The sequence below is a fragment of the Mchenga conophoros genome, linkage group LG17, assembly GCF_057382185.1.
Source record: "Mchenga conophoros isolate Kocher_MC1m ecotype Shallow Benthic linkage group LG17, M_conophoros_male_GT1.1, whole genome shotgun sequence".
NCBI lineage: Eukaryota > Metazoa > Chordata > Actinopteri > Cichliformes > Cichlidae > Mchenga > Mchenga conophoros.
The window spans coordinates 29,858,943-29,885,886 of NC_140542.1; the positions used below are offsets into that span (position 1 = coordinate 29,858,943).

A 26,944-nucleotide genomic window follows, 5' to 3' on the forward strand; every position below is an offset into this window, starting at 1 on the left:
TTATATTTCCTAGCAAACACAGCAACGATAAGATAAGCCCAGGCATATCTGACAGCAACAGTAGCACAAAAAGGAGTTATTTCAATAGCATCCAAACTTTTGCTAACCTTAGCAGCACTAGCCTTGTTTTCTCCCTTGCTAGCATTCACATCCCTCTGCAGAACATGGTTACGTGTTGCCTTGTTTGCCTCGTTATAATGCAGTGCAATTTATTTTGACAAAATTTACATGCAGCTGTCATTTTAAAACATTTTTTTTTTTACATGAAATTACTGCAGAAACGCGTTGGTTAGCATAACTGCTATCTGTTTACTTTCTCCTCTCCTCATTTACAACCTTCATTCACTGAGAGAGCAAGAGGTGGCATCGTAACATTGCTAAACTGGTAGTTGTTGATGTACATTAATAAAATAGGAATAACACCTTTAACGGACTACTATTTCTGGCACCTTCTAGCAGGGGCAGCATTTTTAAAATATCTACTCAACTAGTTACACACATTGCTAAGTTTTACCTTAATTTCCATTGAAAACACTACCTAGGCTGCCTTTGTGCTTTCATTTATGTTATAATGTGTTACTGTATATACTGCTGTGTTACTACAACTGCACTATAACGCTGCTGCTCCTCCTGGCACCTTGTGGCAATAGATTCACACCTTATTTGCACTAATAAAGGCTGCTGCCTGCCAGCTGCAATCTACGGAGCCCCGCAAGGGACATGGGAGAAAAAAAAATTAAGATGGACTTTTGTGAGATCTCGCAAAACAAACTCGGGATCTCGCAAAACTTTTCCAAGACCTGCTGGTCTCGAAGCCGACCCGGAGGTCGAGGCACGATGTGCCAGGAGAGCGGTGTTCCTCCCGGCTGTAGTAGGTCTTGACCTTCCGTTAGCTTCGAGATGGTGGGTGTCAGATCTCCGAAAACGTCGGAGCACTTTTGCAAATATGTGATGTCTTGTAAACCAAGCAGATATTTGACGTTTACACAACTACATTCACGCCTCAAAATATCTTAAAAGTGACCCAGAAAGCGTAATATTACAACTAAGTAGCTGCCGCCATTGTTGGAATTCATCTCGCAAAAGTTTTGCGACCCGAGTTAGTTTTGCGAGATCTCGCAAAAGTTCATCGTAATTTTTTTTTCTCCCATGTCCCTTGCAGGGCTCCGTAGCAATCACTGATGAAAGTATTTATTTATTTTTATCAGTGATTGCAGTGAATGAGAAATATCATTATCAAAAATCCCCTTGAAATATTTTGATGCAATTTTGAGGCTATATTGCTGGAGAACTATTGCTCAAGACCACCTTAAAAATAACAGGAAAATAACAGTTTCAAAACACAAATTCAGACTGTCATACCTTAAACAAACTCTTTAATCAAATTGAGGAATTGTCAGAACTGGCAATAAAGCGCGAGGGTTATAAACTGTGTCATAAGATGGTCAAGCTGTAAACTCATTTTCTTAATACTATTTCTAACATTGTAGAAATGAAAATGTGAAGTGCAAAAGCATGCATATACATCAACATATCAACAGACCTTGCACACAGTTGTTTTTCAGTTTGAACGTGTGTAGCTGGGTATTTGCCAGCAATGCTACTCTCCATTTGCAGTGTTGGTATGATTTTTTTTATGCAGAAGTGTAAAGTCAGAGCGTATGTCGTGCTGTGTTGTGGTCCGGAGGTTTGTGAGTTGATTGGAGTGGGGGTGTGCGCGAGTGTGTGTTTGTGCATTTGTGGGTTCTGCTGGGTGAGTGTAGCAACGCTATGTTTTCCTCCAGTCCCAGTGTGTGGCTGCAATGCAGAGTGACGCTCATTCCTCTGATCAGTACAAGGGCTCAGCATGGGAGAGGGGTGGGTTGAGTTTTCGAGGGGGGAGGGGGGCATGCTTAATATGGGGAGAGTTCTACTCCAGTCAGTACATCCACTGATCTGGGACACACATCTCTGTCTGCTAGTTTTCTAGTTGCCTCTGTGTCACTGTCTCTTTCTGTTCTTCCTGTCTTTCTCATCTGTGTGCTCTCAAAGTTCCAGTCCCACACTGGTTCTCATACATACACAAATGCATACACTTTGCTATTAACAATGCTACAAGTGCAGCTGTGCGCAACCACTACTTCTGTAGTAGTGCCCTTTTTCACTGCGCTACTACAGTACAGTACATCACATCTCACACCCAATCCAAACCACCTTGACCATTAGCACTAACAGCCTCCCATAGGTCTGTGCAGTCAGATTGAGTGGACAGGCAAGAGTGGATGTATAGCCTGATGCTGTGCTTGTAGGGGCCTTAGCCTGTAACACCATCCTTGCTATGCCCAGCCTTGCCAGCTGATATAAATCAACAATACACACCAATATTACATGAAAAAAGGGGACACAAGTGGACTGAGCAATGGCTAACACCGCTACCACTTAAGCCAAAGCCACAAAAGGATGATGATTATTTCCATTTTTAGCAATAGTGACTTAAAATCATCTGTCCATTCTGAAATTATCCCATCATCTCTACATTTTAGGCAAGTGAACAAACTACTTGTCTTTAATCATTGTCATCACTGCCCGTTCCTTTGATAAATGTATGTATTGTCATTCATCCATCCCCCTCCCCCTTTGATCCTGTGAAAAATTATCCGAACAATCTGGAAACATTGTTTTCTCTAGAATATAATGAATTATCTATAATTACTCCCCATGTTACTCACTCATAATCTCCTAATCCCATTTGATTTAGTGTTTTTCTGTCAGTTATTATTTTTGAGCATTTTTACTCTTTGAGAAGTTAAGCTGTTTACCAAAGGCTTTGACAGTTTCTTCATTTCCAAGTCATTTCTTCAACATAAATGCCCCCTGTCACGCTATAAATAGTAGAAGATTATTCTGTTGAGGCTTGCTTTTTGTTGTCTCCGTAAATTGTCATCTCTAGCCAGGCCTCTCCGTTACACAGTTGTCGGCAAAGCAAAGTGGCTCCTGTCATATCCATGATGGTTTCGCTTAACATTGTTGTCCCTGAAATTAGCTTTACATCATCCAATGATAAGATGTGTTTTTGTTACTTTTATTTTTTATTTATTTATTTTTTGTTATCTATTTCATGAGTAAAAGTGACACTTTTACTTATATGTTAACTAATTGGGCAGCATGATGGTGTAGTGGTCACTGTTTCGTCACAGCAGAAAGGTCCTGGTTTCTGATCCAAGCTGGGGCCTCCCCACTCTTGCATAGGTTCTCTCTCAGTGCTCCAGCTTCCTCCTTTAGTCCAAAAGTATGTTGAGAGGTAACTGGTGGTTCTAAACTAGTTATAGGTGTCAAAGTTGGCCTGAAGGGCATAAGTGGAAAAAAGGTGGATAAATTTTGTTTTACATCAACTTGCAAAACCCAGATGTTCAAAGATAGTGTGTTAAGTTATCATACTATTTCTTACTTATCATACTATCTTGGAACATTTGGGTTTTGCAAGTTGACGTGAAACAAAACTTCATACCAGCAGGGCATATGTGCAGGGTAGATGCTGATGCTTGGTCAAAACACTGGTGCAACGCTACTTCCTGTCTGTGGGTTGTTTGAGAAAAATTTCAGACTGCCACACTGTGTGCATGAAAGGCAGGTAAAAACTCTTTTTTTGTTTTGTTTTTTTGTTTGCCTGCATATTTGTGATGTGTAGCCATGACAAGGATGCACACATATCTCCTCACTGCTTCTCTGATTTCTCAATCCTCTTTCATCTCCTCTTCTCATTCAACAGTTTCCCTGAAAGCAAGATACCACAATTAGGTTGTGAAAATGCATGAATGTAATGTAAATGACAGTTTCAGTATGTCTTGCCTTTTACGTTGTTGTTTTATAGTAATCATGTGATTTCTTCTCTGACTGGCTCCTGACAGCTTTTAAAGGCAAAGCAAAGTGAGACAATGGAAACATACCAATTGTTTTTTCTAAATGCTGAGCTCAAACTCTGTTTTTGAGTTACAGAGCTGGAGATAATGCACACAAACACAGGCGCACACATGCAGTGTTGTTTTTTGCCCACAGCTTTAGCGATACTGGAAGTGTGTTCTGGAGAAAGAGTGTTGATCATGAATTCTTTAACAGGTTTTGATGTCTACGGAGCTGCAAACACATGATTGTGTGCAACAGTGTGTGTGCTACTTTACTCATATTTGTAGTGTAATTCTACATGGCAGATAGCCCAGAGCAGCCAGACACACAATTAGGTCACATAACTTCAAGTCTCCTTTACCTTTTCTCATCCTATCTGCTTTATTTGCTTGCTTATCTGTAGATGTAACACATTTGAATTAGCAATGCAAGCATAACAGTTGAGAAGTTATTGGTGTCATGGAGTAAATTACTTCTCATTCTTTTAACCACCTGTTGTACCTAGGTTTAAAATGAGCATGCATACTGAGGCAGTAAGGGAAAAGTCGGACAATAATGGCACATAACTAGAGCAAGATAAACTATGTTGTGTGTGAGTGCGCACACTCATAACTAAAGCAGGCTTTAATTAATGGACCTTGATCATCAGCAGGCATTCACAAACGGCATCTAAACAAGGTTGCCCCACCCGTCAGTGAGTGTAATTGCATTTCAGCAATAGATTTGTGAGGTATACACTGTTATATCGGGGTACTGCTGATGAAGATTCCCCCCCATTTTTTGTTTGTTATTTGTAAAGCTCTCAATTTATTTTTAAATGGAAACTATGGAGTCTTTTTTCACTGTTTCTTTTTTTTTGGGGGGGGGGGGATGTCATTTGTGAGTGAATGCCGTATTTTTTATTCATGATGGATTTGAAGGTGATATAAAAGCATCTACCCCTTATTTTTCCACTATGTTTCACGCTCTTTCACTTCCCATTTAGTCTCCTTTCAACTTGCCACCTTCGATTCTGTCTATTTATATATAACATATAACTATAGATTATAGATTGTAAAGACCTGGAAATGTCAGAACTTTTTAGTGGAACCGTTTTAGCACAGTTGTCTTGCAGAAAAATATAAATGAATAAAGAAATCCTCCAATTATTTTTTATTTTGTTCAAACTGCCTTATGTGTGTGTTTTTGTTAAAAAAAAATTTTAATTTAATTTTTACATTGTTTATAGTGTTTTGTGCAGTGTTGGTCACTCTACGTCTGTTATGTCTGTCTCTGAATTCCAATCTACTGCATGCTTTTTATCCATGTTCCTGTCTTGGCCGCTTATTTCTCTGTCCCATCTTATGTCTTTGTCATACCTATGGTAATGATTGCTCTTTGCACACTCATCTGAAGCCATGCCACCTCTCTATATCAGTTTTTATCATTTTCATCACCCTCTCTGGTCCTCTTATCATGAGCTGAGAGGTTCTGCTCTTCTCCCTCTGCCTGCCAGGAGATAGAGGGGAGATTGGTGAGATTGCAGTGAGGTTGCATTTTACACCGCCGTGACTTATGATTGCTTGAGTATAGACGTAAAATAAGTTCCATGGCAAGATAATGTTGGGTAACACTATCGTTTATGCATTCAAGTGTCCATAATGATCTTGAAGGTTAAGGCTTCCAAAAGAATTCGGATTTTTAAAGTCTGCAAATTTATAATAGCAATGTGGAAAATGTGTTGTTAGTAGTTAGAACAAGTGCAGATGATATTGAAACTTTTATCTTTATTTTAAAAACTTTGCAATGAGCAGAACTGTGCTGTTGCTCTGCAAACCTGCCTTTCTTCCGTCAAAAGATGTGCATGAAGTGTGACAGACAAGCCCTCGCATTTTACTTCAACTTCACTATGAGTGACACGTCAAGAGTTTTTCGTGTCTTCACACGACACGCTCACACAGCAGTGCACAGATTGCTATAAATTGAATATGATAAGAGAAGATGACGTTTCTTGTGCTGCTTTTTTAGGTGTTGCTTTATCATACTCATCTCTTTAGTGCTCTTGGTATATGCTAGAAAAATACAACCCTATATTTTTAAACAATCCTGGCAGATTTGATTCAATAACGTGGAGTTTATTTAAGCTACTTTTGGCTGTCCCCTTATTCACAGGGGGTGCCTCAGCAGGTAGCTCAGCATGTTTTATTTAGCAGATTTTGACACTGAATGTCTTTACTGACACAACCCCAGAGATTGTGTCTCCTCATGGGATCAAACCACTATGCTATGAAGCCAATATTGTGGAGTTTAATACGTGGTAATTTTAGCTACATGACGTTGTTATTGTATTTATCACTAGTCATAATACCCAGCTTACCACTGGCATTGGGTGTACAGAACTTACATAGGGGACCCCCATGTTTCCAGGAAGTGCTGTATTTTCTTTTTGATAATCTGTGCAGGTGTGTGTCTTAATGTGTGCTGAGTGCTTTGACACTACAGCTATAAAAGCTCTACCTACTCCATCGTGCATCCGTTTCATTGTCGTTTGATTTCATGTAGTGTGTGTGTGTGTTTGTTATGGCTGCATGTGCAATGCTGAGTGTGCAAATGACCTGAGGACCACAGGGAAGCTTATTTCTGCAACCGCTTGCATTTTTTCCCTAATTGTACCTTTTTCGGCCTTTTGTGTGTGAAAGCACGTGTGTGTATGTAGGTGCTTTAAAGAGGGAGAGATGGTCCTTTACTCTCTGCTAGCAGTGTCAGCAGGTGAGCTGCCCTATTGGGAGAAAAGAGAGAAATCGCCAAAGCATGCAAATTGCTACTCCAAGGGGAGAATCAATTAGGTGCATGGCGAGTGGAGCAGAAAAGCAAGGAGGGGTGGAAAGGGGCAGGGTTGCATGCAGAGAGATGGTGCAGAGCCATTGTGATCACCTCCTCTGAGACGATGCTTTACTTCTCTTCTCTGCGCCCCCCCCAAATGATCCTGTTCGCCCGAGCGGTGTCTACATGCCAGCTTTTTAGAATGGTGCAGTACCTCAGCCTCATTTCTTTTTTTTCTGTTCAGCCCATTTCTTATAAATTGCTCTGGAGTCTCAGATGTATGGCCTCTTCACCTGTTTTACTCATTAAGATGTTCTGGCCTATCTGTGCCAGATAAAATTAGAACATAATAACTATCAACACAATGTGACAGTTGCCGTGTTTCATTAGGTTTTTGTCTCTTTTCTCTTTAGGTACAAGATGTCTCCCATCTGAAGAGAGGCTTCATCCTGATAGGCCAACGGTACTGGATTGTGCCTCTGTCCCTCTCCTCACCAGTCCCACCCTCAGTGCAGCCATGACGTCCTTCACTAGGATACGGACCTATTTCTTACTATGCTGCTTCCTATCTAGTCTGGTGCTTCCTGTGACATCACAAACAGTGGTGCAAGCTCCACAGACTCATACTGCTGGCTCCCAAGTGATCACAGCGTTACTTCAGGAGGAGGAGTATGCATCATTTCATGCAGAGAATCCTGAGTGGACATTTAATCACCTGGCTGTGGACTATCGTAATGGCAATGTTTATTTGGGAGCTGTCAATCGCATATACAAACTGTCCCCAAACTTAGAGGTCCAAAAATCCCATGAGACTGGCCCAGATGAAGACAATCGCAAGTGCTATCCACCACGAATTGTCCAACCCTGCAGTGAGCCACTGACACTCACTAACAATGTCAACAAGATGCTTTTGATGGACTATCGGGAGAACCGGCTGCTGGCTTGTGGCAGTCTCTACCAGGGCATTTGTAAAATCCTTCGTCTGGATGACCTATTTAAACTAGGAGAGCCCTTCCACAAGAAGGAACACTACCTCTCTGGTGTTAATGAGAGTGGTTCTGTGTTTGGTGTCATTGTTTCTTATGGCAACGCCTCTCCAGACATGCTGTTTGTAGCCACAGCAGTGGATGGCAAGCCAGAATACTTCCCTACCATCTCTAGCCGTAAGTTGGCCAGAAACTCAGAGGAGGACGGCATGTTTGCATATGTCTTCCACGATGAGTTTGTGGCCTCTATGATTAAAATCCCTTCAGATACCTTCACTGTCATTCCAGACTTTGACATATACTATATTTATGGCTTTGCCAGTGGGAACTTTGTTTACTTTCTGACACTGCAGCCTGAAATGGGAGGTGGGCCGACCACTGGATCGTCCTCTGCTGGTCGAGAACAGGTCTACACTTCTAAGATAGTCCGCCTCTGCAAGGCAGACACTGCATTCAACTCCTATGTGGAGGTGCCTATTGGATGCATTAGCGACAACGTGGAGTACCGATTACTTGAGGCAGCCTACCTGTCAAAAGCTGGTGCTATCCTGGCACGCTCGCTAGATGTGGCACCAGATGATGATGTCTTGTTCGCCATATTCTCAAAGGGCCAGAAGAGACGTCCACGCCAGGCCTCCCAGGATTCTGCATTGTGTGTTTTCTCTCTGCGCAAGATCAATGAGAAAATCAAGGAAAGGCTACAGTCCTGCTACAAGGGAGAGGGCACCCTGGACCTTGCTTGGCTGAAAGTCAAAGATATTCCCTGCAGCAGTGCGGTAGGCATCACTTTAGCACACACTGACTTTTGTCGGTGCACCAATTTAATGACAGTACAAGGGCAGTGAGATGCTGATAGAGAAAACAAGGCTGTAACAGTAGATTCTAATTATTCCACCCATACTGTACCCACACAAGTACAAACTGCTTTATATGCTGCATTTTGTTCTATGGTATCCGGTGCTAAAATCTAGTCCAGGACATTAGCTTTCACACATTTCAGTCTTAGTAAAAAGACATAAAAGTGTTTGAAGTAAAGCAAACCACTGATCATTTCTCGTTTTCATTACTTTCCTGTCGAAGAGCCTTACAGCCTTACCTTTAAGGAAAGTGAATTTTGAAGTTTTTATCCTGTGTTAGTATAATGAGATTGGGTGCACTGTGGGAGGGCTTCACAAAAACTGGTGTTCTTGGGTGGGTTCACGCTCCATCCCATTACGATGAGATGTTAACCATCCACTGCCTCTTTTAATCCGCTCGCCCTTTAAACAATGCAGCTGAATGCTCAGCCAAATTACCATAATTCCATTCTCCATAACAGCATTATAAATTCAGTGATTCAGTTCATTTGATTTCTCACTTTGTGCACATAAAAAACAAGGTTAAATTGGCTGTTACATGTTTAGACCACCTTCACAAGCAGCCAACGCTGTTTCATGTGTTTTTCTTGATCTCATATTGCTCTGTTAATAACAGCAGCGAACCTGAAGAAACAGAAAATTACCTTCACAAGAGTGATTCTGTAATCTTTTGCTACATGGCAAGCATTGCTAAATAAAACGTGCTCACTTTTTATCTTTTTTACATAACTATTTCTTAACTCGATTTCACCTAAGGCAGCGGTCCCCAACCCCCGGGCCTCGGACCAGTACCGGTGCAGTTAAAAGTTACTCCATTTCTAGTAACTTTTAACTGCACTTAATGTTGTCACTTAATACAAATACATGCAACTGGTCTTTGTGCATGACAGCTTTAAAATAAGAAATCAAAAAGCTATGAGACATATAATACTGATACAAATTGAAAAGCATCCCAGATTTAAATCTTGCCAATTTTCCCTTCAAGGCCATTTCAGCTGTTTTTCTTTCTTTTTCTTTTTGGATTGCTTTAAAACATCTGCAATTCCAATGTGATCTCAAACCTGAAAAGATTAACTTTGAGAATCTGACCAGAGGTTCATGCCAAAAATCATGGTGATGATGAGAACTGAGCAGTTTAAAAAACCAGTTTAACCCGGAAGTGTGAACAGTGTTTAAGCCCAAAAGTAGTGTATTAGGTCAGCTGCACTACCAGGGTTATACTTAACATGTTTTCCATCATTCATATGAGTATCCACCAAGGCCAGACCATCAACATGAAGTTCTGCTGTAACCTCCTGAGATACCCGAGGGAGAACATTCAGCAGAAACATCCTGATTGCGCTAACAGCATGCTAGAGGATTATTACAGCGGTCCCCAACCCCCGGGCCTTGGACCGGTACCGGTCCGTGAGTCGTTTGGTACCGGGCCGCGAGAGTTGAGGCTCAGGTGTGAAATGTATGGTTTTCAGGGTTTTTATCGTTTTTCAGCGTTATTTTGTTATCATTTTTATCGTTAACTCTGTTTTCCTGGGTCTTTTCATGTGTGTTATGAATAAATCTTCTTTTTTTCGGTACCGGTACTAGTTTTATTTTGTTGTATTTATCCGCGACACCTTAAAGGCCGGTCCGTGAAAATATTGTCGAGCATAAACCGGTCCGTGGCGCAAAAAAGGTTGGAGACCGCTGATCTAAGGAACATAAACTTCCTCTTGCTGTCCACAACATATAGTTCTGACCTCAGTTGGGCACTGTGAGACATTATGAAGTTGACCCTCTCTTGTGTTTGGCTCTGGAATCACAGTGTTTATCTATTAATCCCTCTGTGGCACAGCACACGTGCCAGGGCACCTTTGTCTGCTGCTTGAGGGCCTGATAAATCATGCCTAGGGTGGAGCTGTCAGCAGGGAAAGGAAGTGTGAGGGAGCACACAGGGGTTAGCGCTGAGAAATGATGCCATTTCAGCATGCGCCACCGCCAGCGCATAAATTAGACCCTGCTGAACAAGTGACGGTGGACTCTGCAGGAGATAGATGAGCTGTGACACACACACACATACACACACATGTGCAGCCATGTGATATGCTTGCTGATAGATTTAGAAAAATCTAAATGAGCTGGACTAGAGCTGAAGTGAAAGACTTAAATAATCCTACTAAAATGTGTATACACACAATATGCAAATGAGTCACAGAGTTATAAAGATTATGTGTTAAAATCTAAAACTAAAGACTTGTAAACAAACTTAACTTTCACCTTTGCCTGTGATTGATGATATTCTTTGTAATATCCCGTGGCTCATTTTCATGAATTTTTGCTTATTAATTCCAGATTAGGTCCTTTCTGTGTTAAATGATGCATGACAGCGAGGGAAATCGGATATCTTCAGATACATAGTTGAAAATTTTTTGTTCATTGGTGCAGTCCTTGGGTGTACAATAGTGACTCAGGCTCATAGTATACTGCACACACAAATATTTATGTTATCCTTTTGGTTTACTTGGCTTGGATAATTTCACACTTTTTCTTTTTTTCCCTCCTGGATAAAAATTTATTGATTTAATAGATAAATTACTAATCATTTTTGGACCAACTATAGAATTCAGATTGTGACCGTCCACTTTAAGTACACCCAGTCAACTGACTGTGAATACAAATATCTTATGAGCCAATCACATGGCAGCATCTCATCACATTTAGTCATGTAGGCATGGTCGGGATGGCTTATAGAAGTTCGAATTGAGCTTCAGAACGGGGAAGAAAAATGATTTGCTTGACTTTTACTGTGGAAAAGGGAAAATATCCAGTGAGTGACACTTCTCTGTGTTTAAAAAAAAAAACATGCCTTCTTTATGTCAGAGGTCAGATGAGAATGGCTGACTGTTTTGAGCCCTCAGGAAAGCAACAGTAACTGAAATGCAACCACGGTATGAACATCTCTGATTGCACAATGTGTTAACTGTTGCAGCATATCAGATAGGTTCTTTCAGCTGGAAACCATTGCCTGGTCTGATGAGTCTTGAGTTCTGCTACAACATGTGAATAGCAGGGCCAAAATTTGCCATGATAAACATGAAAGAATAGGTTTGGTTCAATTTGTGGAAACCATTTTTCGTGCTGACCTTTACGACCCTAGTGTAGCCATCTTCTGCTTCCATCAGGATAACATGCCACATCAAATCATCTCAAATTGGTTTGGTTATTTCACTGTACTCAAATTGCCTCCACAATCACTAGATCTCAATCAAGTAGAGCACCTTTGAGCTGTTGCAGAATAAAAGATTTGGATTAGAGATTAGAGATGTGCACCTGACAAATGGAGAACAACTGCGCGATGTTTACATCTGATGACCAAAATCCCCAAGGAAGGTTTCCAGCATCTATTTAATAAAGAATTAAGGCAGTTCTGAATGCCATCTGGTACTTGCAAGGTGTAACTAATGAAATAATTGGTGAGTTTTACGTGGACGGTTGTCCGGGTGTCTTTGTAGATACTGCTCATAAAACCCTTTTAAAGGGCTCTATGAACGATTTTTAAAACATTCAGGGGCCACATCATGTAAACAGTTTCTTGAAATCTTGGAGTTTTCATTGACCTACAGGAAGTCATTTCCACTATTTTGTTGTTAGAAATATTTTCCGATCTTTTGGCTTTTTACATGGGGATATTGTTTAGTATAATTCGCCCTGGTCAGTGTCCTCTTGCAACAGGAAAAAGCAGCAGCTTTTGAGGTGGAGGGAACACCCCCCCCCCCCCCCAATAATTCTGGTCCTTTAAAACAGCGGATCATTTCAATCAAGCCAATGGGAGCGAAAATGTCACTTCTTCCTTCAATTTTAGTAATTTTTTCCCCCCTGTGGTGGCCTGCATGTCACAATGTTGGTCATTACTGTTAGAGGGAACTTGGATGAGAAGGAGCCTTGTGGATACCCCTTTATCTTGCCCTCTTCATCATTCACCATTTTCCTCTTTCTCACACGTTATGTTCTCTGCTTCTTGCTTTTCGTATACTTTTTTTCCCTTTCAAACGCTGTCGTATTTCCAATATGATATGTTTTTCCTCCAATTAGGGAGAGGATGAGCAACCCCGAGGCTCATTAGAGTAGTCTGGCTGTATGGACCAATGTGAACACATTGGCGCGCACGCACACACACTTTTGATATGGATGAAACGCGCTCTCAGCCAATGTGGATAAACCTAACCACTCTCTATGCCAGAAAAGATGCATCACAGGCATAGCCACAATGTCCACTCGATACTAGTGGCACTAATCAGATAGTAGCATCACATTGTAATCACAAATGTTAAATAAGTTTCGATTACATACATTTTCCTTTTAAGCATAGTCATTTAGAATCTATAAAAACAATAGAAATTTGATCAACCACTTTGATTTTACTTAAAGATATTTTACTTAAGTTTTGCTATTAAATTAATCGCAAAACTTATTTTTCCTATTATGGATGTTGCAGTTTTTAGTTTACATTTTATTCACCAATGCAGAAATGAGATTTCTATATTTTCTTCATTGGTTTGTAGCAACATATTAAATGTGAATAATGTGCCAAGGCACATTAACAGGATGCAAGGTGAGACTAGGGCTATATAAAATGCTTACTCCTTCCTCAGACCTTTGATTCCCTATGCCATTTTTAAGAGGCTTTATGTTGTAATGGGAAAGATGCAAAGAGGGAGACACGGAGGAGAAGAAAGGAATCTACAGAGAGGGTGAGAGAGCTTTAGAAACTGTGTGTGTGGCTGGGGTGGGGGGTGATTCCTCTCTACCCCAAATGGCCATGCTTGGCTGAGCCACATAATGCATGCTCAACAGTATAAGTCTGCAAAGGGTCTGCATCCATAGATCATAGTGAAATGGCATGCGACCTATAAAAAAAAGAAAAAAGCTTCCTGTTTCCATCACTGTGTCAGCAGAAAAAAACAGAACAACAAAACAGCGGGATTGCAGTAAATTCGCTCTCTGCTCTGTTCTCACTCATCCTTGACTTATTGCTCGCTTCACATGCCACTCTCCTTTTGCCTGTCCCCCAATACTTACCATGCTTGTTTTGTCTCAGTGTCTTGGAGTCTCTACCCCTATCTTCTTTATTTCCCCTTACAGTGCTTTCCACAAGCGCAGAGAGGAATACCATCCAAACACGGATGAGAAAAGCGCAAGGTCGTCTCTAACTTGCTGGCAGGCCACGGTCGTCCCCTTATCCCTTTTGCTAATGATCATTAATTACATGTCATTAACTAACATGCCACGGGCTATTCTTTCACATTTGTCATGTGCTATCGACTTCACATTCTGAATTCACTCCAATTAATTAGATTATTCTACTCGGCCGCCGCTGTTTCCTTTAGTCTTTTTCTTGATCTCCCTCACAGTCCCCCATCACGTGTGCTCATCGCTCCCCTGTTTCATCCTTCACTTGAAAGGAACTCTTGCAATATTGCAGTCTCCGTCTTCCCCCCATGCTCACTTTTCAGGTTATCGACTTTTCTCGCTTCGGTTTTATTCTGTGTTTGACCAACCTCTGAATGATGTTGTCTCCCGTGCTGGTCATCTTCATCCCTCCTCTGTCTGATTGCGGAGCTTAATCAGTTATTGGCTGCTGCTGCTGCTGTTGATGAGTCAGTCTAGGCCACATCCTCAGGAAGGGAAGGGCTAGTGGATTCATTAAGGACCTCCAGACTGCTCCCCCTCCTCCTTCCCCACTCCCCACTTCACCCCACTCCATCCACATATCCGCTATCCTGCTTGCTGGCTGTCTCGCTAATTAAATCTCCATACATGATACGACTTGCTAAAGGTCAGAATCCATCACAATATCATTATTCTGTGATTAAACAAGTGTCTCTTGCTTCTTCCACCATACACCATGCTGGATGGCCTCGACCTGAAAATGCTGACTGAATCGGGACCTTTCATTTCTTATACCCGCTGTTTTCATTGGCTAGTGTTTTAAAACTATTCTCTATGCTCCTTTTCCTCCCAATATTTTTATTTATATTCCCAAATATCAGCACTCAGCACTAATATTTGCTAAGATAAAATATGAGACTAGATACATAAAAATATGTATCACTGATGGAAATGCTTATCCTTCAATAGACAGCTTTCTTTATAAGCAGCCTGCTCTCCTGTCAAGATAAAGGAGCTTTAGATATTAACTCTATTAAACAACAAACAGCTATGCTATAATTGAGGCCACCACAGTGGAAACAGAAGGTTATGTAATGTTGGTCATGTGACACTTTCAGAGCTCCACTAAATAGTGAGACTTTGTCAAATAGAGGGACTGACTTTGATTAAAACCCTCACCAGGGCAGCAATCAATGGGAGAGGGAACCCAGCGCTCTCTTGCATACAATTGTCTCTAACATAACTGTCTAATGCCTTTTATTGGGAGCGTTCAGCACAAGTTTAACATATCCACAAGTGAAATCAGCAAATGTAGCTGTTGCACTTATTTGCAGCAGCTGTGACTAGTGGCTGTAGCTCGTACCTCATGAGCTGTCTGCTGCTGGTAATACATGCAGCATTTTTCAAAATCAGTTTTGAGTGAAAATAATCTCCCCATTAATCATTCCAGAAACAAAATGATTTTCCGCCAGTGCATAGTGAAAAGGAAAACACGGATTAGGGAGTTATCTGAAGCACCTATCTTATGATATTCAGTGATTTATTTATTTATTTTTTCTCTCCCCCACTTCTGCACCTTATTTCAGCTCCAATATTCTCCCACCTTTTCTCACTTCTGGCTCTGCTTTAGCGATGTCTCGGTTTCATTCCAAAAATTGTCACGCTGTTTCGTTAGCTTCTCATTTGATTGTTTTCCCTAACCAATATTTATTATCTGTTGTAACTGCTCAGCTAACAGTTGGCAGGTGCAAGCATCCACAAACATGAATTTACAAAATATCACCGGTTTATCAAAGCCTGCCTCCTCCTATTGAAACCTGCCAGCAGAACACACAAATAAATCAACTTTGTTTCAGGCAGACCCCAGCAAGCATGTGTTCCGCGTAATGTACGCATTTGCAACAGCGTATGTTTTAATATTAATGTATATTTATTCTCTCCCATCATTTTGCATTCAAGATTCTGTAACTGCAAGGATCTGTAAAGACTGATGTCATGTCAGCATAAACAACAAACATGAGTAAAACCATATCCATTACATTTAAGTGGCAAAATGCTCAGTTTTAAAGTTGGAAAATAGAGCATTTATTTAGCAATAAAAAAAACAACTTAAGAAAGACTTAAGATATTTAAAAAAACAAAAACAAAAACAAAAAAGCTCTCTGTGTGCAGTAAAAAAACAAATACCCCTGTTTTTCTTGATCACTTAAAAAGTAACCTGTGCTTTGATTGGCAACTCTTTATTCATCCATGCTAAAGTGAAGTTTGCTCAGATTTGCTTAACTAGTAGTATAATGTTTACTAACCCAAGGCAAGCATATCTATTGCAGGTCTATTAAGATACACAGGTTCTATGGTAAAAGAATAGTCAGGCTAACTTCATGTGTTAAAATTAACTCTAGCAAAAATACACCCATAGAAAAGGAGGCAGGAGGTAAATTTTTAAAACCTGCATTCCCCTTTATGGCATAGATGGACTTACTTCTCATAAATATTGACACTAAAACAACTTATTTCTGGAAAACTGTCATCTGTAAACATTACAATCATTCTGTATATTGATTACATCATGATTCCACGTGAAAAATAAATGCAAAAATCTCACGATGATGATGATTTTGATGGAAAGGATAGGTTAGTGAGATTAGTGATTAACTCAAAATCAGTGGAGATGTCTATAATCAGGAGGTATAGATTACAGCTGTAGTACCTGTAAACAGAGCTGCTCTGTGCAATACCTGCAAAGTCTCTCAAAAACTGGTGGTCAAGTACTTCACACCTGGCACAGGAGGTATCAGCTGAAATTGGATTCCCTTCGACAGCTCATGCAGTCTGAAGGACATTACCTAATGTCAGCTTCTATGTGAAAGTAAAACTTTTTCTCGAGACACAAAACTGCGAGATTAAAGTTTGCTTAAGAATGTGAAAGAAAGCAAGAAGACTACAGGACCCATTGTTTGATCATATAAGACCTAGATAGCTTTTGTTTGACCCACATGTTGGACCTGAATCTGCCCCTGGGCTAACTGGCAGGGGAGCACTGTGTGATGACATAGTGATACGTGAGCTTTAAGGTGCTGATGACACCATGCCCATGGATATACCAAAACACTGGCTGACAAGATGACACTGCTGCTCTAGAAGCTTTGCAGAAAAGAAATATTGCAGCATAATAATGATCTAAAGCCCACTGCCAAAATCACACGAGATTCTAAAGGAGACCAAAGGGAAATATGACTCGTCCACGTGCTCTGTGCTGCATGACCTGAATTAAATAGAACAATTTTGGAGTATTTTGAAGGGAACGGTAGAGCAAACCAACCCAAAGCAAAGATGGGGAAAAAAATCTAAAAAACTGAAGAATATATTTTAATATACTTTAATTTGTTCCTACTGTTCATTCTCTAACATCAAATGCAATCACTGTAAGGCAATACAATTTGGAATCATTTGACATATAAGTAATATTACACAGGGGTGTATTCACTCATGCACTGTACATATTTATTCATCTTCAGTCCTAATCATTGTTACTGGTTGTCAAGAAAGTCCCCAGGGTCCTATACAAAGAGGAAGATAAGCCTAATTGTGACAGCTCTTGTAGTCCATGTCGACACCTGTACATTCAGACTGAATTTTGATCACGATTCAGTCAGAGAACTGAAAAAAAGCAGTCTCCTTTGGAATGCCCTGTAGATGCCTTAACAAAGCAGCAAAAAGCAATGAACCTCAGCCATCAGAAAGATTCACTCTGACTACACTGCACATTTATTTTTAAGAAGATGAATTCAGTTTTTGAGTTTATATTCCTGCTTTCCTTTGAATTGTTCTATCCATATATTTTCCTGTCTCTGCTAATGCATATTATTAGGTTTCTGGGTCACTACTTTTTACTTCCACGTGTTGAACTCTTGTTTGCTGTGCAATTCAATTCTCCCCTTTGGTGCTGAGTTCCTATTTCACTTATTATGCCTGAAACAAATATCAGAAAACAAAAAAGCTTGCATAAGGTTGGACAGTTTCCAAAACTGACAGATTTGTGGAGAGGGAAATAGAAAAATCATCTGTGGAAAGAAATGCAATATTTGGACTAAAGAATGAACAAGGAACCCTTAGGAGGGTACATAATGCTGGCACTATATATATATCAGAATCAGAATCAATCAGAATCAGAATACTTTATTGATCCCTGGGGGAAATTATTTTTTGTTACAGTGCTCCATTTTAAACCAACATTAAGACAAGACAGACAATACACTAACTAAGAATAGTACAATATATACATATATATACATACATACATACATAAGTCACTTATAAATAAATATTTGGAAAAGAAACATGTGTAGCTGTAGCAGCAAACAGTGTGTTAAGTGGATGCGTTGTACAGGGAGATGGCCACAGGCAGGAATGATTTCCTGTGTCGTTCAGTGGTGCTTTTCGGTAATCTCAGTCTCTCACTGAACGAGCTCCTGTGACTGACCAACATGTCATGGAGTGGGTGGGAGGTGTTATCCAACATTGTCTTTATCTTGGACAGCATCCGCCTCTCCGACACCACCTTGAGGGAGTCCAGCTCCATCCCCACAACATTGCTGGCCTTACGGATCAGTTTATTAAGTCTGTTGGCATCTGCGACCCTCAGCCTGCTCCCCCAGCATGCAACAGCATAGAGGATCGCACTGGCCACAACAGACTCATAGAAAATCCTCAGCATTTTCTGGCAGATGTTGAAGGACCTCAGTCGCCTCAAAAAATAGAGACGACTCTGGCCCTTCCTGTAAAGTGCTGTGGTGTTTTTAGCCCAGTCCAGTTTATTGTCAATGTGTACTCCAAGGTATTTATAGTCCTCCACAATGTCAACACTGACCCCCTGGATTGAAACAGGGGTCAAGTGTTTCCTGGTCTTCCTGAAGTCCACGATCAGTTCCTTGGTCTTTGCCACGTTGAGCTGCAGATGATTCTGCTCACACCACGTGACAAAGGAGTCGACCACAGCCCGGTACTCTGTCTCATCATCCCTGCTGATGCATCCAACCACCGCAGAGTCATCAGAAAACTTCTGAAGATGGCAGGTCTCTGTGCAGTGGCTGAAGTCTGTGGTGTAGAGGGTGAAGAGGAAGGGGGAGAGGACAGTCCCCTGTGGTGCCCCTGTGTTGCTAATCACCTTGTCAGACACACACTGTGGGAGACGTACATATTGTGGTCTTCCTGTCAGGTAATCAACAATCCAGGACACCAGAGAAGCATCCACCTGCATCGCTGCTAACTTATCACCCAGGAGGGTCGGCCTGATGGTGTTGAAAGCACTGGAAAAGTCAAAAAACATGACCCTCACAGTGCTCGCCGGCTGGTCCAGATGGGTGTAGACACGATTGAGCAGGTAGATGATGGCGTCCTCTGTTCCGAGACGAGGCTGATAAGCGAACTGAAGGGGATCCAGATGTGGTCTTACTATGGGTCGCAGCTGGTCCAGGATGAGCCTTTCCAGGGTCTTCATGATGTGGGAGGTCAGTGCCACGGGCCTGTAATCCTGGGGGCCACTGGGACGAGGCGTCTTTGGTACAGGGACGAGGCATGATGTCTTCCACATCACCGGGACCCTCTGCAGACTCAGACTCAGCATAAACAGTTTATGAAAGACTCCACACAGCTGGGGGGCACAGGTCTTGAGGACAAGGGGACTCACTCCGTCTGGTCCAGCAGACTTGCCTGAGTGAAGTCTCCTCATTTGCATCTCAACCTGGTATTGAGTGAAGGTGATGGGTGGGGGAGGGGTGTCAGGAATCTCACAGGAGGCAACATGTGAAGAGAGAGGCTGGCACAGTGGTGTGGCTCTGGATTCCAGGCTGACTGCAGGTGAGGTTGTGGGGGTGGGAGCAGACACTGTATGTATATATATATATATATATATATATATATATACACACACACACACACACACACACACACACACACACACACACACACACACACAATATAATATAGCAAAGTTTCATCAGATTGCGTTATGCACTTATTACATGCACCTTTACTTTATGGTGGTGGTGGTGTGTGTATGTCATGGTCACAAGTGCAATGGTCAGTAACTGGATAGACTGTGTCTCAGCACAGTGTGAAACACACTCACTCTTAGTCACACAAACAGTGTAGGCTCATCTGAGCTAACAGACTCGATTTCTGTGTATATAGATATACTTTACCTGGTGGTTTTGGTTCTGGTAGAAAATTATATTTTTCTTTTGGACATTAGCTTGCCCCTTGCCAATGCCTCTCCCTTTTTGAATCTGGACTCAGGAATGGGAATAGTGCACATTAGGCTACTCTAGTCATAAAGATGTTTTTTCTTTAACAGGATGAGAGTAATATTGAATGATGGCTATTTTGCCTAAGATACAAGTACCATCATCTTCCTGAACTACTGTGAGTTACAGTTAATGCTCCTACTGCAAAACATAAACAGAGATCTGAACAAGTCTGTTTTTAAATGAGATAAATGGTTACTAATGACCCAGTCAAAACAAAAAAAATCGTTAAAAACTTAAAACTAAGTTTTAGATTGTTTCCAATTGTGAACTGCAAGTTTTCATAAGGAATTGAAATTGAAGTGTAAGCTGTGAGTGTTCTGTGTTTTACTCTAAAACTCCTGTTGCTGCAGGATCTATACAGGAAAAAATGTTTCATTATAGAAAAATCAAATGTTGACATTTTATCTTGCAAAAAACAAAACAAAAAACCCAAACGTTGCAAACCCACTTAGTCATGACATAATTCCCTAATGCCACCAATCATCCTGGCAGGTTAGTCATTTAGCACAGTAGGGCAAAAGGAAAATACCAGATATCCAAGTGGCTAATTATGCAAAGAGCAACTCCTATGATACTTTATTTTCATTGGCTGTTTTGTGAGAGAATGGTCGCCATGTTATAATCAGGAGGTTTACAGTAAAATAAGCTAATCATAGTCAACAAATGTTCAGGGATAAAAATAGATTGATCGGTGAAGTAATTGAAAGTGCCAGAAGCAGGATAATAACCGCAATGAAAAAGAAAAGCTAAATTTGCAAGAAATTGTTTCTTTGGAGCCTTTAGTGGTTGAGTAGTGACAAGTGACATGAAGTAAACGTCTCTGTGGTTTAACGTGTGCCATTAACTTTGGGAACTTGCAGCCGATGGAATGGGCCCTCACAACAGCGCAAGCCCAGATTAGGCCATACATCAGAGAGCGTTGGAGAGCGGATCTCTTTCAGTCCCCCACTAATCGCATTGAGCAACTCTCTCGCTTCCGCGTGCGCTCACTGCCCCCTCTCTCTTTCTCCACTCTGTATCTACTGATTCCTCTGCACAATCCAGAAGAGAGCTCTCTTTGTACTGGTGCTGGCAGGCGGACAGAAGCAGAGAGATGGATATGGCTGAGAGTGACCTGATTCTGCCTCAGTGCCTGGCCTCTGTCCAAATACAGAGACTCTGCTCTCTTGTCCCTCTGTCTTTAGGGAGGAACTCTCTATCTTTCTCCTCTGTTGCTACGCTGTGGGATGCTGGCTGACTTACCTGCCAGGCTTGAGCAAGAAATTAGTTTGTTTACTTTAGAGGCTTTTGAGTAGCTACAGTAGCCTGCTATTATTCAAACAGGTACCACATTTTCAGACATATTCAACTATATTTACCTGTGCATCTATTTGATTTAAATCCAAGACCTCCTATTCCTGTGGACTGAGATGTTTGGAGGGACTGAAACTTCAATGTTTTGGGTCACTCATTTGTTAGCAGAAAAGAAGAGATATTGGGATAAAGAGTGAGCTCATACTGAGTGAACCGAAGGTGATCGCTTGTCTTTGATGAAACACATTATAAAAGAAGGTCCATTGAGAATTAATAAATATGCGAGGGGAAGAAATTAGATGTGCTGACAAAAAGAAGAGGAATAAAACATGTTAGAAGCAGTGATGGCACTGGCAGACAGTCTCATGAGCTATATATTGTTATTTATTTGCCAGTAAGAATTGCCACTTTTGGTGGTTGTGTAATAAAAATGCATCTTCTTCCTGAAAGCACTGACAGACAAAATGTATTTCATTAGATTGCAAAGTGGAGGATGGAGATGGTGGTGATTGGCAACCAGGAAAAATTGTGCGTTAGAGGGAAGAAATGATAAAACAGATGCTCTTTTTTTTTTTTTTTTTTTTTTTACACGTAAACACATCCTCTTCTTCCACATGCATCACCCACAGATGCACAGATGTGAATGATGTTTTTGCACTGATGAAACATGATTAATCTTTGCAGGAGTGGCTGCACTTTAGTCATTGTCCAAGGAAGTTTCTAATCACTGAAGCCTGAAATTCTACAAAGCACAGTCCATATTGCTTCTAATAGACTCTGTTAACCTTTGAACCCAAGCATGATGCAGCATTTAGAGGGTGTTTTCTTCCTGTCACATAGATGAGGAGTAATAGTAGTACAAATTGATGCAAGGAAGCTGCATTACACATTACTGAAGAAAAATAGGAGGGGTTTGAAGGGTGGCAGTTGACCCTTTAAGGAATGACCCTGGTTTTCATTGGAGCACCATTAGTCTAGCATAGTGCTACCACATGACTTAGAGGACAGGGAGTGCATTCTTGGCAGCCTCTCATTCTGAAAAGGTCATGTCAGGAAAGGCGAGAAAAGAGAAAAAAAAAAAGGGAGAAAGTCTTCTACTTGTATGTTTTCACTGTGCTCCGATATTCATCTTTGTTTAGATTCTTTGGCATCTCTGTCTTATTGGTATCTATCATTTATCCCCTTTTCTTTCTGTCACTCTTCCTGTCCCTTTTTATCCTTATCTCAACCCTTTAACCATATGGCATGATCTTGACCTAAATTCAGGTCATCTCTATCGATCGTTCCTACCGCTCTATACAATCCCACTTTATAGCCCGAGGCTTGCGGCCTAGAGCAACCATGTTCCATTTGTCTAATGAAAGCAGATCCCACACGTCCACTCTGGCTTGGTGTGAGGCTTCTGATGATGATGGTGGCCTTTAGTGACAGCTTGTTTGGAGACACCCAGTAGTTGCAGGATTTCTCGAAAGCCCACAGGGTGCACTTCCAGTAAGAAAAATGGAAAAATGGGTCAAAGGATGACTCTGCCCATCAAAGGGACCTTCACCTGACAGTTCACACTTCTAGATTTGAAAATTCAGTTGGATTTCCGTTGCATGCCAGGATAATCCTTTTGCTATTTTACTATGAAAACTTTTTGATTTTAAATGAATAATTTCGGGTAATGTTAACTTTATGCTGTCAACCTCATTTTGCCAATTATTAATGCTGGACTAATAGTGTACATTTATATTGCATTTAACAAGCTTCCTTTTGACATTCAAAGAACCGTCCAGCAAAATGTAGCTGAATCTGGTGCTTCACCTTTGGATTTATTACCAAATAACTTTTCCAGCGGTACAATTACCAGTGCACAGCTAGTGTGGATTGACTATAAGGCATTGCTCTACTTTTTTGTCGACTCTGGTGAGGACACTGGTGTCAAAGAAGTGAATCCATTTGCACAATTAATGGCTGACCTTTCAGGATACAGTCAATACAGTAAAGTGTGGCTATCATGAACAATGAAATTTACTGATGGTTTTGATAATTTCTTTTCTTTTTAAGGAAAGCGGTACCACGTGCATTTGCATTTCACCCTGCAGCAAACCACGACATTACGAAGCGATTAATCAAGCAGCGGCTGCTTCAGTCCTAAACTGGAAAAAAAGCGTTTCAACCCATGCGCTCCGAATAATGACCAATCCACCACGCCATTGTTCTCTTATCAAAACCTATAAGTCATTCTGCCCACTGTGACTGCAGAAAATATACCAGCTGACAGGATTAAACACATGCAAACATAAAGTGTAGAGAGGCATAGGACATGAAGCACACCTATCTACATGTAATTACAAAATCACAGCGGCATGTCTACACTGAAAGCGTAACAGAACAACCTCGTCTAGAGTTGTAGTTCTCCCTGCTCTAAATCAGTTTCTATATATATTTAAATGCATTGCAGTGTTTTGCCTCACAGCCCTGTGATAATGCTGCACTGCTTTTCCTTTTTTTTCTTTTTTTTAAACTCAGTTCACGTTGAATCACTTCACATTGGATATCTTGCCGCACAGGCATTTCTACAGTTGCTGTTGCATTGGGTGGACGGTAGGGAATTGTGCCTGACAGAGCAGCCTCTGGCATTATTACAGAACTTGAGGCTGACTGCAGTCTCTTCTTTTTTTCCCCCCACATTTGCTGTATCTTGTGGCCAGCCAATGGTCAGAGATTATCTTTCACATCCAAAATGTTTCTCCACCCTGCTCATCTTCCCTTATAGAAATACCCTTTACAGTCAGATGTTGTATTTTTGTTCTCACGAGAAATTAAGATATGAATTCATAGGAGTTTGCCAAATGAGCACCTCAAAATCTGATTGTGCTAATTGTTGTTTTCCTTGCAGCTCTTGACCATTGACGACGACTTTTGTGGCCTGGACATGAATGCTCCATTGGGCGTCTCTGAGATGGTGAGAGGCAAGCCTCTCTTTTCTGACGCCGTTGACAAAATGTCCTCAGTCATTGCCTACGTCTACAAGAACCACTCACTGGTCTTCGTGGGAACAAAAAGCGGTCAAGTCAAGAAGGTAAGGGAGACAAATATAGGTTGAAAGATAGCACAGATGGTTGAATTGATAGAGGGAGAGATTTGCTTTCTCTCAGTTAGAACATAGAGTAAGGGCTGGGAATTGGGGACTACTGGATTGGAGGAAGGATAGTAGTAAGAAGGCAGATTGACTTTCAGGCAAATCAGCTGACTCGGCTGTATTCGCAGTAGAAGAGACGTGTGTGTTTGTGTGTAGGTGTGTACATAAAACAGTGGGAGAGCGGATGGAGGAAGTGTGTGTACTTCAGGGTAGAGAGAAAGCGAGTGTGTGTGTGTGTGTGTGTGTGTGTGTGTGTGTGTGTGTGTGTGTGTGTTTTGAGGAAAGGGGATCAGGCGTGCCCCTTTGGGGGTTTATTCCTACAGTAAAGCCTATCTGGTATCTCTCAACATCCTCCTCATCCACTGCACCATATATCACACATACACTCGTATTCGCCTGTATCAGTGGTATCCGCTGTACTTTTCCCTCACTTTGGACTTGTATAAAATCCAGAGCCCTGGGGGCCGATTGTAGCACACATCAGCATGTTGCAGAAGTTGCTAGACAGCCCAGATCAGCATGTTGCAGAATTGATTGGATGAAGTTTCTTAGCTCTTCCTCGAGGCAAATTAAGTCATCAGAATAAAATTAAATACATCATTTATTAAGAAATTTAGGCAAATTCATAGCCTGGTGATGAAAGGAACTATGAGTCACTCCCATCCTTTATAATTTAGGGTTTCTCACATCTGTGTGTGTAGTAACTGAATGTTGTAGTAATGATCCTAGGTTACAAAAATATTCTCTAAAAATTTCTAGAATTATTTTAACTAGGGCATTTGTGAGTGTCTTTGTGAACATAACTGTTTGTCTTAGAAGAACATGTCACACTCTGTGTGACAGAAGAGCCTCTAACTCAACAAGATTTGTCTCCTCAGAGTTAAACAGCACTGGATAAGCTGGGCTTTGGAGTGTTGTGGTTACCACCTTAGACTCCCTTCATGCCCCTGTGCCCTCCTGCATGTGGTAGCCCTTTTCAGAGTTAATGGGATGATGCACTGCTGCTAGGTGTGATAGAACTTGGTAGCAACCTGTACTTTCACTGTACTTCCCCACACATTCACACACATTTACACACGCACATATGTATTATAAGGCCATGACTGAGACTAATTCTAGAGGGCGGTTAGGCCAGTGAGTCTTAAAGGCCTGGGGAAGGAGAGGAGCACAGGAGAGATGAGTGAGGGAAGCGAGGTAGGGTTGAGCAGCAGGGGCTGAACAGAGATGAGCTATATTCCAGAAATGAAAGTCATAAAAGGAGGAAGAGCGTTTGTGTGATGACAGTAGAAGGATGAAAAACAGAGGAAACAAAGATACTACTGGGATCAGAATGTGGACCCAGTGCTGAAAGGTCTTCTGCTGATACACACAGGCAAATTGAATGCTATTTCTTCTATAATGTTTATATTATATTGCTTCCACTAAATTCTTGTGTGAATCCAGTCTGCAGGATTGTTCAGATTCATTATATTCAGGCAAAAAGAAAAAAAACCCCTCCAAAATCTAACACACAAAGGTGATCAATACTCTGTGTCAACACAGTTGTACACACATTGGGCTATTACAGCCACATCCTCCCCTCCCATGTATATACTTCCCCTCCCATGTCATTAACTGTATACCATTAGATGACATCACAGGCAATAAAAGACAACAACAAGACAATAAAAAGTCTGAACTTCAGTCCACCTCCTTCATCAGTGACTTTATAACCCCTCGGCTAATGGATGTTGATTTATACACACTCCCCCACCTCACTTGTTCCACCCCTCAGCCCCCTCCTCCTTCTTCTGGGATTCACTCACAGACTGTCTTTCAGTCTCAGTTTTTTTTCACTGTTATTTATGATCTTGTGACTAACACATCACCCAGAGTAAATATAAGCATTTACGGTAAAAGAGAGTGGATCGGGTTTAATGGAGTGGCGTTTCGGTGAGATAAATGTTAGTGTTTACAGGCTCACGTTTATGGCATCATGACGTTGAGCTGGGCAGGGCGCTGAGTGAATTAAATTCAATTTGCCTGTGAAATACTTTAATGTAATAGAGGTTAGAATAAAATTTTGCTAGCATAATGTGAGGCTTGCGGATCAGAGTACAGACGTAGATATGCCATGGCTGTGCTGATTAGATTTTCATTAGCTTAATTTATCATCAAGCCCTTAAACTCATCCTGAACTAAGACAATGCACAACTAACCGAACTCTACCTTAACTTCAAACTAAAATGGAGATCAGTTGCAGGTGACCAGAGTCTGGAGAGTAAGGTTTTCCAGTATTCAGTTTTACTCTTTTTCTTCTCTGTGGCAGTTCTTTTGAGATGTAAGGGCGAGCTTGAATTTCTCACTTCGCACTCATATTCCTAACATATACAGGTTCTATGCTTGTAAAGGGCACACACATTAAAGCACATTCACACAAATCAGCACTTGCCTTAGATGCCCATTAATGCTAAGTGGCTGTATGGCCTAAAGTCTGTTTTGACAGAGTCTAGAGTGAGTGGACTTTGATAACACCATCATGTTATCATATAGAAAGCAGTACTA

The 26,944-nt window shown here is 41.2% G+C and overlaps 1 protein-coding gene across 4 annotated transcripts in view; it reads left to right on the forward strand.

Moving 5' to 3' along the window:
• Positions 1–26,944, forward strand: part of plxna4 (plexin A4) — a 253,832-nt gene that overhangs the window by 20,178 nt on the left and 206,710 nt on the right. For all 4 annotated transcript variants that reach the window (XM_085252416.1, XM_085252415.1, XM_085252417.1 and 1 more), the window contains exons 2-3: positions 7,098–8,446; positions 24,158–24,340. In XM_085252416.1, coding sequence (XP_085108542.1) covers positions 7,202–8,446; positions 24,158–24,340 — 1,428 coding nt within the window. In that variant the 5' untranslated portion in view covers positions 7,098–7,201. The remainder of the gene's footprint in view (positions 1–7,097; positions 8,447–24,157; positions 24,341–26,944) is intronic.